We start from the raw sequence: 11,881 nt of genomic DNA, 5'->3' as shown, positions 1-11,881 counted from the left end.
CAAATGCAGACTTAACACAGCGCAAATGCCTGGGTAGACTAGGCGGACGGAGTGGAGGTAACATCTCCCTGCTCTTTAGCCTACTCGCCGGCTGATTTGTGCTTGTGCCACTTATAAAGGGACGCAAGGGGCTTGTTGACACAGAGTCTGGTGCGTGTGTGGACTGTGGACGTGAGTAAAAAAGAAAACAGAATGAAGAAAGCACAGCGTCATCCATAATGACGGACAATATTGAGAGTGTGATTTGCAACACAACGATATAAACGATAGAGCATCATATGAGACGAAATACATTTTGTATTGTCCAGACTAAATATATCGTCATATCGCCCAGCCCTAGTGTGTTCTAAGTTCTTAGGAACGTACTTTGGTGCAGTTGCATGGGTCAGGCACATGGGTACATAGATTAAGTGTCTGGGTAAAGGTTTGGGTTCGGGGGGAAAAGAGAATGGCTTTGTTCCTTCCTCAAATTCCCTTTTCACTGCAGTATGCTTACCCCCATGCTGACATAAAGACACACAGATGTTCACGCAAAGACACACATCCTATAGAACGCCATCAATTTACTAAATAATGCATGAACGAGGTGCTCGATGGACATGAAAGGAGACTCCGATAGATTCCCGACAAGAATAGACGGTTCTAGAGGGAAATAAATGGCGGTGGAAATCCAGTAAATATTGGATTATCGGGATTTCCGTCCGCCTTTGTAACTCGTTAACAAAAGGCGGAGAGAACTTCCCAAATCACCTGCAAACGAATCACCAGATGTCCGGGAGTCTTAAAAATGTTACAGCAGGCAGTCCCGAGAATTAACGGTCTTTAATTTGCCAGAGGAGTGTGCGCAGAGAGACGGAGGAGAGCCCCTTTCCCAACGGGCACCATCTTGCATTCAAGCTTGCATTGTTACAGAACATAAGCTGCGCATCTGCATCGCTCACTGCCTATCTAATAACAGCAACGGAGTGGCGCAAAATATCACATCCCCTCTCACAGCGAGTGGCGGCTTCATCGCATTATTCCACTCTGCTTTTCCCCGTCTAATTTGATGGAGACAGATTGGACCCGAGGTGACAACATCTCCCCTAAAATCCCATCATGCCAGTTAACTGACTCGTCTCATTAGCCGATCAACCTGAAGAGAGCGGTCCTGCCTGCCAAATAGCCAGCGAAGCTCCATCAGCTCCCCTCCACCATCGATCCAACCAGACACCATCTACATCAATAGAATTAGTATTGACACAATTAATTTCCTATGCAACCACAATGGAGTTTCCCCCGTTTTTCATCATCTTAATATTTCTTTCGGATGTAGCGCGCCGCTGAGAGAGTTGGCTCAATTATGCCGCCACTTACTCAACCTGCACACAATTCACTGCTCTCTCTCTCCCTCTCTCTCTCTCTGCTTCTCCATGTCTTTTCTCCCAGTTATCCATTTTCAATCTCTCTTCATGCCTTTCTCTCAATACCTGAGCCTCTCGCTCTCATTTCCAATGCCCCATTCCCTCTCATCATCTCTCTCATATCCCAAGATCTACACGACCTGCTCCTCCCAAGATCTACACTACCTGCTCCTCTCAAGATCTACACTACCTGCTCCTCTCCAGATCTACACTACCTGCTCCTCTCAAGATCTACACTACCTGCTCCTCTCCAGATCTACACTACCTGCTCCTCTCCAGATCTACACTACCTGCTCCTCTCAAGATCTACACGACCTGCTCCTCTCCAGATCTACACTACCTGCTCCCCTCAAGATCTACACTACCTGCTCCTCTCCAGATCTACACTACCTGCTCCTCTCAATATCTACACTACCTGCTCCTCTCAAGATCTACACTACCTGCTCCTCTCAAGATCTACACTACCTGCTCCTCTCCAGATCTACACTACCTGCTCCTCTCCAGATCTACACTACCTGCTCCTCTCAAGATCTACACTACCTGCTCCTCTCAAGATCTACACTACCTGCTCCTCTCCAGATCTACACTACCTGCTCCTCTCAAGATCTACACTACCTGCTCCTCTCAAGATCTACACTACCTGCTCCTCTCAAGATCTACACTACCTGCTCCTCTCAAGATCTACACTACCTGCTCCTCTCAAGATCTACACTACCTGCTCCTCTCAATATCTACACTACCTGCTCCTCTCCAGATCTACACTACCTGCTCCTCTCCAGATCTACACTACCTGCTCCTCTCCAGATCTACGCTACCTGCTCCTCTCCAGATCTACACTACCTGCTCCCCTCCAGATCTACACTACCTGCTCCTCTGCATTACCTCTCTCTGTCATTCATTGACATTGTCTCCTCTTCTTTCTTTCTTTCCTGTCTTTTTCCTCTCTCTCTCTCCCTATGGATGTTTGCACTCTCCTCCCTTTGTCCAACCTGGCACTTTTTCCTGCGGTGGCCACGCAGGCAGTGGGCCGGGCTATATTTGGGCCGGCCGATGATTAAAAGTGCTGGTCTAACCTCTGCCTCAGACAGGCCGATCCATCCCACAGACACCCCACCGCCGCCACACACGGGGAGGCTGAATAATTTATGCAGAATATCGAACATGAAAGAAGACCTACTAACACTCCAAAGCCCCACTAGCACCCTTTCCAATCTCTCCGGATTGTTGGAGATGGGTGTACTGCCTCGAACCGCATTTGTTGGCGTGCGTGCGTGCGTGTGGCGTGCGTGTGGCGTGCGGCGTGCGCATGTGTGTGTGTGTGCAAGTGTGTATACACGCGTAGACACAAAAAGAGGTTCTCCCCCCACTCCGTCCGTCTGTGGCGTCTTACAGCTTCTCTGGCTGCTTTCAAATTTCACGGAGAGTAATTGCGGAGGAAAACTCTTAATTGGAAGCAGCGGGCAAAGATGGTCAAAGAGCACTCAGAAGCATACTTTGACGATCAGTAATTTGCTTACAGAACTAACAAATATCTCCGTTTTTTTTCAGAAGCATGTTGCCTAGCAACTCTGCTGCCTGGAAAAGAGAGGCAGCGCGTCCACACTTTTGTTCCAGCCCAACAGGAAGCACACCTGAGAGTGGATATCATCTAAAAAGCCCTATAGAGCAGAGCGGATGTGTGCTGGGCTAACAACTGCCTCTCTCTCTCTACAGCGCCGGTAGCTTTCCGGTGCAAGTAGTTTTTTTTTTAAGTCGCTGCTGAGGAAGTTTCTGCTTTCCATGAAAAGCTTTGAGCAAGTCAGGTAAGACTTTCCACATTCACTGGGTTTGCAAATTTCTATAGAGTTTTTTTTTTGCTGGAGATATATAGAGTGTGCTGTCTCACCTCCCAAGTGCCCTCGTAGTTCTGCTTCTTGAGGCGGACCGCCCAGTTCTCGGGGCAGGCGTCGGAGCAGTGGTCCATGCTGAGGATAACGGGCCGGCTCAGGACCACCCCCGGGGGGCCGCAACTCACGATGGGGCTGAGGAGGGTCTGGCAGCCGGCCAGGGGCAACCTGAGCAGGGTGTAGGGAGCAGGGTGTAGGGGAGTAGGGTGTTGTTACGATTGTGTTTACACTTCCTGTTAAAGGAACACTCCGCCCATTTTCAACCAGCTTTGTATCATTAGAACATCAGTAGTATATCAGAAAACTGTAAACTGTTTTGAAGTCTGTCATTTAATTTGACAGTTATTGAGTGTTAAAGTGTGGACCAGTGACATCACTGGTCCACACTAACTCAAATTAATAACTCTAACTCAAATCAACTCTCAATAACTCTCAAACTAGATGAATGATTAATAGTTTGACAGTTATTGAGAGTTGATTTGAGTTAATGAGTTATTAATTTGAGTTAGTGTAACACTCAATAACTGTCAAATGAAATGACAGACTTCAAAACCGTTTACAGTTTTCTGATATACTACTGATGTTCTAATGATACAAAGCTGGTTGAAAATGGGCGGAGTGTTCCTTTAATCTCTCGAGCCAGACTGTCTCTTCTACATAAGGTGAATAAGCAGGCTATGATATTGTCACCTCTGCGACGTGTCGAGCATCTGTGAAAAGATGACAGGCTGCCGAGCCCACCGACCGACTTGGACTGAGATGTGATGATGATGACTGAATACTACGGTAACATTACAATATCGCACAGCATGCCTCATCAACTGTGCCTTCTGAGGCTGAACTAAGCCCGAGATAAACAGTCTTTTCCAAACAATTCATTGCAGGTAAACAGCGCACGTCCCCGGTTAAAAGGCTACGTTATTTATTTACATGGCTCCTCCACACAGTTACTGGCACAGACTCGTAAGCCTTTTACTAATGGAACAGTAACGGCATCAAAACAAACAAGCCTCGCAGCATCCGGGGGGGAAGACTGCCAGGCAGGCAGGCAGGCAGGCGGTGTTAAAGAGAGAGACCCACCTTAAATCTTCCTTCCTCTGAACAGTGAGATAAATCTCGTAGATCTTCCCTCTGGGGATGGCCTCCGGAGGAATGAGCAGACTGATCCCTAATGCAAATAACAACAGAGAGAGAGAGAGGGTCAAGACAGGCTCGTTTGTACTGAGAGAGAGCGAGAGAGAGAGAGAGAGAGAGAGAGAGAGAGAGAGGGTCGAGACAGGCTCGTTTGTACTGAGAGAGAGCGAGAGAGAGAGAGAGAGAGAGAGAGAGAGAGAGAGAGAGAGAGGGTCGAGACAGGCTCGTTTGTACTGAGAGAGAGAGAGCGAGAGAGAGAGAGAGAGAGAGAGAGAGAGAGAGGGTCGAGACAGGCTCGTTTCTACTGAGAGAGAGCGAGAGAGAGAGAGAGAGAGAGAGAGAGAGAGAGGGTCGAGACAGGCTCGTTTGTACTGAGAGAGAGCGAGAGAGAGAGAGAGAGAGAGAGAGAGAGAGAGAGAGAGAGAGAAAGGGTCGAGACAGGCTCGTTTGTACTGAGAGAGAGCGAGAGAGAGAGAGGGTCGAGACAGGCTCGTTTGTACTGAGAGAGAGCGAGAGAGAGAGAGAGAGAGAGAGAGAGAGAGAGAGAGGGTCGAGAAAGGCTCGTTTGTACTGAGAGAGAGAGCGAGAGAGAGAGAGGGTCGAGACAGGCTCGTTTGTACTGAGAGAGAGAAAGAGAGAGAGGGTCGAGACAGGCTTGTTTGTACTGAGAGAGAGCGAGAGAGAGAGAGAGAGAGAGAGAGGGTCGAGACAGGCTCGTTTGTACTGAGAGAGAGAAAGAGAGAGAGGGTCGAGACAGGCTCGTTTGCACTGACTGAACGAGGCTTTTGTCATCCCCACAAAGGAAGCCGGCTGTTATGGCCGCCAAAACCAAAACAAAACAAATGGGGAGTGTGAAGGTCAGAGGCGTCCTCCGCCAGGTATACGGGAGAGATGCAAATCTCCGCGCCGGCAAACCGAGACGGCGCACGCACGTCGTCGTCGTCGTCCCCGCGGTCAACAATTAGCTGAGACAAAAGCATAGAGACGGAGACACGCTTCAAAATGTCCCCTCCGTCTGCCACCGAGTAGATAATTGAGACCGCGGAACAGACTCCGGGAAAATTGCACTTCCCCCCAAGAGAGTGGCGAAAAAGCAGCGAGGAGAATAGTGAGAGGGGGAGCTGCTATACACTTTTATACGAGGTAGTTTTAGGGGTGATTGTGGGTGTTTGTGCTGCGATTCTCAAGGCGAAATTATCCACTTAGAATCCCATTTAAGACATATTACAAAGCGTGGATGTGTGACCCGCTCTTATGTGTCCCTGGACTGTTAACCTGCTCTGGTCGCCATAAAAGTGTCTGTTGGAAAAAGGAAAAGTTGTGTCACAAGTGCCCCACAGCCGTGTCTACAGTATATCCATAAATACAATACAACACAATACAGCCATGTCTGTATCCATAAAGCAGGTATCTTCCATGGGTCTGCTCTGCACGGCGGTGGTGCAGGGAACAGATATCTCCTGTGAGTGGATGCATGCTAAGTGCAGTCTTTTGTATGTCCCGATGAGAGGATGGGTGCCAACGCGTGGTGTAGCCTACATGGCTTCCACTTAATCCATGCATACAATATCTGTAAGGGAGCGGAAGAGAGTGAGAGAGAGAGATAGAGAGAGAGAGGGATGGAAATATGGAAAAAAAAATATGTTTTCTCCCTCACGATGCTGCCATATTGGCACTGTCCTCCGCTAATCTGGACGGCCTACAAAGAAGCCATGTGAAGACACTGTCTTCCAGTGTGTTTATATAAGCGCAGTGCTGCTCAGCTGATGTAGAGCGGGGGACCGGGGAAGAAGCAACAGAGGGAACTAACTGACGATGGTGGACTACTTTCATCTTTTTATCAGAAGAGTCCTTCATGGACCATCTATCTCTATTCGTCTATGGATGCTCTCAGCACACGGCTGACACAGAAACGCTGTGGGCATCAGCTATACTTTCAAACGGCACAGTCGTAAGCGAGGAGGCCTAATTGGAATGGTTTGTTCCTTTTCTTTCCCTAGGAATCCTTTAGAGTACCATGTGTCCGCCACAACTCCTCATTCTATACCATAGCATCTACACTACTTTGCATTCATATTGCTTCCTTATGTAATAATGTATGACATGATAGCTTGGATACAGTCAATGCCTTGTTTTCTGGATGAAAGTAGGGTTTGATGTAAACACAAGATGAACTGAATCGAGCACAATCTCTTTCTTATATGGTGTTTCCATTTACAGTGTGGATTTTCCACTCGTAGCTTTCAGTGTTTTTATTTTATTTTTAATTTAGTTTTTTTTTAATAAACAAACATATCCATTGTTTTATTCACTTACATTGTCGGGTCATCAAATTAAAACACTTTGTGATAATAGTTCAGAACAATATTATATCTACTTGTGTGGCACCATAATCGTAATATATCAATTGGTAATATAGACCAAAATCTAGCATGTTGTGCACTAAACTATTATATATATATAGACCCTACAACATGTTTAGGTGTCTTATCACAAACCTATTAACACAGAAGTTGAAGGTGCTCTGACTGGGTTGGTCTCAGAGAGATGGTGAGACATTTATGGGAGTGAGCTGTTATTGATATAGATTCTCTGCAGGAATGTCCAATGAGGGAAACTGTGTCAATAAAGCAATCAACTTACTTGTATGCGTTTTGTTGCGTTTGTTTTTATGCAAAAGCAATAAAAGTGCATGAAATGTGCTCCACCAATAAAACTGGACTTGACTTATTTCTGCAGAAATCTCCATTCAGGAGCAGTAGGTTACTTAGCTCAGACAGAACTTTTCTTGTGTGCGTGCAGTATTGCAGAATCAGACATCCAACAAAGGATTAAAGCAATCTCCCCAGTCTGTACACAATGCTGGGAGTCATGCCCCAATGATATAAAAAGCACTCTGATAACGTCGGTGCCATAGAAAAACAATGTATACACTAGTACCAGCCAAAAGTTTGAACCCACCACATTTTCCTTTATCTTTGCTATTTTTCACATTTTAGAATAATACTAAAGAGATCAAAACTATGAATTATGTAGTGACCAAAAAAGTGTTAAACCCAGTGGGCATAATGTTCTTCCCATTTTGTGAGGCGAACCCGGAAATTGCATTCTGTCAAATGGCCAGGGGGGGAAGGCGCACGTTACGGTCCAAAAGGAAGTGATTCAACATTGTTCTCTATGGGAAAATAACCTGACTTCTCTCTCGGTCTGTCTTAAATAAACACTTTCCAAATGAGTTTATGGTCTGAAAAAGCAATTTCAAGTCTTTTTCATGCTCTCATGGTCTCCGTTATCTAAATGATGGCTCCATTTTGAGTTTAATAGACGATAAATACATTGGATAAATTTAAGCAATATCACACGAGAGGGAGTGCATTGTTGGCTAATATTGGCACTGCTGTGATTCGGTCGCAGGCACGAGGCCGCAGGCCGAGTGCCGTAGATAATCACAGCAGTGCCAATATTAGACAACAATGCACGACCTCGAGTGTGATATTGCTTTTATACAACAGTTCTATTAAACAAAGCTGATTAAAAAAATGACAAAAAGCTGAGAAAATTGATGATTTCTGTATTTATTCCTCCGCCAACAAAAATAGTCCCCCCAGCTTTCCCTTTGCAGAAAATGTAGCCTAATCAGCCTAATTAACTGCAGGCTGTCTACTCTACCACTGTCTACTCTACAGCTGTGAAGCATTTTGTTGATTAGCGCAGCTGTGAAGCGGAGTGATCTACACACAGTGAAGCGCCAGTGCATTATCATGCAATATAGGCACTCGTAGGATCCCTCTTGTCCAATCAAATTGCTCGGCCGGAACTACCTGTTGTATAATTAAGCAATATCACACGAGAGGGAGTGCATTGTTGGCTAATATTGGCACTGCTGTGATTCGGTCGCAGGCACGAGGCCGCAGGCCGAGTGCCGTAGATAATCACAGCAGTGCCAATATTAGACAACAATGCACGACCTCGAGTGTGATATTGCTTTTATACAACAGTTCTATTAAACAAAGCTGATTAAAAAAATGACAAAAAGCTGAGAAAATAGATGATTTCTGTATTTATTCCTCCGCCAACAAAAATAGTCCCCTCAGCTTTCTGCTTTGCTGAAAATGTAGCCTAATCAGCCTAATTAACTGCAGGCTGTCTACTTTACTACTGTCTACTCTACAGCTGTGAAGCGTTTTGTTGATTAGGGCAGCTGTGAAGCGGAGTGATCTACACACAGTGAAGCGCCAGTGCATTATCGTGAAATATAGGCACTCGTAGGATCCCTCTTGTCCAATCAAATTGCTCGGCCGGAACTACCTGTTGTATAAAAGAACAGTAATACTTCCGACCGGTAGAGCCCGCAAGACCAACAAGGCAAGGCAAGGCATCTAGTCTGCCGGAAAGCCCAGAAGAAGAAGCTCGCCAGATAGCTCGCTAGCAGATTAGCAAGTAGTAATTTAGCAAACAGAAACAGCGTTATCTTTATGATGTTTTAATAATGTTAGTAGACACATGTTAACTGTATAGATCCCTGTTATGAGGTCAGTTGATCAAAAATAACACATATTTCGAAATCTGATTTACTTTACTGGCTAAGCCAGTACTGTAGGAGGCTCACACTGAAAGGCAGACGGACAAAAAAAGATGGCTGGACTGAGGCTGAGACCCGACTCACGTGACATACCCCCGTCATTTGCGAGCTCCAGATTTGAACAGATATCCCAGAATGCTCCAGGAAAATCCATTCATCCAATCAAACATTACCCGGAAACAAGAGCTTCGAGGCTTCATTTTGCGGTATCAAAAACCAATGGGTGACATCATGCTCGGTTAAACCAGTCAAAACGACTAGACCTTATGATTCCTAGGCTACGCATCGCCTGCTCTATGACATCACTGATGACATCATCACGAATGACATCACTGATGACATGACATCACTGATGAAATCACATTATTAGGTCATTAGGGCAATCGACTAATTAAAAAATCAAAAGCACGGGTGCTCTTTACACCCCCTGAAAGTTTCAGCCCGATCGCACGCAAAACGGCATAGCTGTGGCCGGCCACAATTCTGGCTCACACGCACACTTCTCCTTCTTATTATAGGATATTTTAGATTCTTTTAAAGTATCGCCACCCATGAAGCCTGTGAAGGCATCAACTCCACTATTTATATTCGTCTAAGAAACACATCTCAAGCATTTAAGCATAAGCCTTTACATCTAAATGGCTTTAAGATGATAAAGAAAACAAATGGCACAATTCAATCAAGCATGTCCCAACTTTTTACCGGAAGTGAATTTGCCTCTAAAAAGCCTCGTTAACATTACATTTTCAAAGTCAGCAAGCAGCCAATTAACACCTCCCCTTTAGCGTCCCACCAACGTGAAGAAGCACCCACCTGTGCTGGGGAGGGTCAACCTGCCGCCCAGGAAGTTGAAGGTCCCGTACGAGGTGTTGGCCACGTCGCGGGGCAGCGTCTTGAAGTAGCTCTGAGTGGACAGCCGGCTCACAAAGTCGGACGGGTCGGCGCTCAGCTTGCCGTTGTGCAGCGTGTGCTGGCCGTTGGGCAGCGGGTCCAGCAGCGGCCCGTTGGTCATGGAGAACTTGCCGGCGGTGTCGTGGCGCGAGCGCAGCGTGCCCTGGTAGCTGGTGGTAGTAGTGGTTAGATCGGGCTGGATGGTGAGCAAATGGGAATTCTCTGTTAGAAATAGACAAAAACAAAAAGAAAAACAAGACAGAAGCAAACGTGTGAATCTCCATCAATCGCAAGGGGGGGTTCGTACGTCTAGACGCTCACGCAGCAGCAGCACGCAGACAGACCTCGCACTCTCCAAAACTGTCAAATAACACACACACACAAAACACTGAAACAAACCGACACGTCCCACCCAACAGACACTCACTCTCACAGGAATACAAACGCTCACACACACACACACACACACACACACACACACACACACTCACACCGACAACAATACACACAAACATAAACTCCACCATAAAGACAGTCAATTTTATTGTCCTCCCCCCCTCCCTCTTTGCTCCCTTCTCTATTGCCGGCTGTCTCTTTAGCAACCACACAATCAATTCCAAACAGAACTCAGAAAGCGCTTAGTACCCGCGGTGCATAAAGGCCTTTTTCATGCTGAATCACAGGCTCGTCTGCAACCCAGCTCCCGTCTCCATCCAACTCAAGACACTTGTGTATTTCTATGACTCCCTGTTAACTCTCAGCAGGGTGCAACACAGGGCGCTAAACAGAGTAGGTACACTTCCTGAATGCTTTACAATGAGGAAACACAATGCGTCATGCAGACAAATACACCGCACACACACCCTCATACACACACACACACACACACACACACACACACACACACACACCGTGCACACACACACACACACCACTGAATACATCTTGTTCAGAATGCAAAACCGCTGTCAACATATTCACGCCAGCGCAGCAGCAGCAGCACCGCCGCCACGATGACCACAAACAAACACGGGGATCAATGGTGGTACATGTAGATGAGCGCTGCGCGGTCAACAGTGGGCGGACGCGGACAGGGAGCGATGGACGTGGACGGACACTAGGAGGCGTTTTTTTTTTTAGAACAAAGAACAAGTGGCCTACTGCTGTGGTGGGGGGGAGGCCTGCTGCTGCTGTGGTGGGGGGGAGGCCTGCTGCTGCTGCTGTGGTGGGGGGGAGGCCTACGCGGCCGCGGTGCCCACACACCTGGCTTGCTGGGCTTGATGCCCATGGGCTGGAAGCCAGTGGTGAGGATGGAGGAGTCGGCCACGTCGGCGTCCAGGCCCTCCTTCTTGCGCCGGTAGACCAGCACCACCACGATGAGCAGCAGGGTCAGGCACAGCGCCACCGCCACCATGCCCACGTAGAGCGCCACGTCCTCGGCTCCGCTCGCCGCTGCACGGGGGGTGGGGTGGGGTGGGGTGGGGTGGGGGGGGGGGAGAGGGGTTTGGATGGAGAGGAGGAGAACAGAAAGCATGGAGAGAGAACGACAGATCGGATTAGAAATGAATTCAGATTCGTGACTGAAATAGTCCTTGAAGTGTTGGATGTCTGCGCTGCGGCGAATGGCGTTTGTTCCCCTTCTCCGATGCTGCAAAGGTCTCCGTTCAAAAATGTTTAAAGATCTGTTAATAGCGTGCAGTCACTTCCAAATTCCATCAATTATTGCTTGACTGTGTCCCTGACTGCTTGATACACAGTTTCGAGAGGCAACATTAGCAAAAGAAATTGGATAACCATCTTGTGTTTTTTTTTACCGTATTTAAGAGCCAGAGTCAATGTCAAGTTATGGACAAGTGAAGAGCGGAAAAACACTATTTCCTTCAACAGCTTCTCAGCATTAGCATAATTAAATATCGGGCTTATTACACTAATGCATAAATCACATAGACATTCACACACTTCTCTCTTACACACACAACACACAC

General features: G+C 47.0%; 1 protein-coding gene across 1 annotated transcript in view; it reads right to left on the bottom strand.

Annotated features, from left to right (window-relative positions):
- The window catches only part of unc5a (unc-5 netrin receptor A), a gene marked incomplete at both ends in the record, with an annotated part of 210,697 nt that overhangs the window by 23,944 nt on the left and 174,872 nt on the right, over positions 1 to 11,881 (bottom strand). Inside the window, 4 exons of the mRNA XM_083651971.1 lie at positions 3,289 to 3,457; positions 4,370 to 4,457; positions 9,819 to 10,118; positions 11,139 to 11,348. Coding sequence (XP_083508097.1) covers positions 3,289 to 3,457; positions 4,370 to 4,457; positions 9,819 to 10,118; positions 11,139 to 11,348 — 767 coding nt within the window. The remainder of the gene's footprint in view (positions 1 to 3,288; positions 3,458 to 4,369; positions 4,458 to 9,818; positions 10,119 to 11,138; positions 11,349 to 11,881) is intronic.

The sequence above is a fragment of the Poromitra crassiceps genome (genome assembly GCF_964638095.1).
Source record: "Poromitra crassiceps genome assembly, chromosome: 15".
NCBI classification, from domain to species: Eukaryota; Metazoa; Chordata; class Actinopteri; order Beryciformes; family Melamphaidae; genus Poromitra; species Poromitra crassiceps.
The sequence above is the reverse complement of the archived record's forward strand: the minus strand, read 5'-3'. Positions and strand labels throughout refer to the sequence as shown.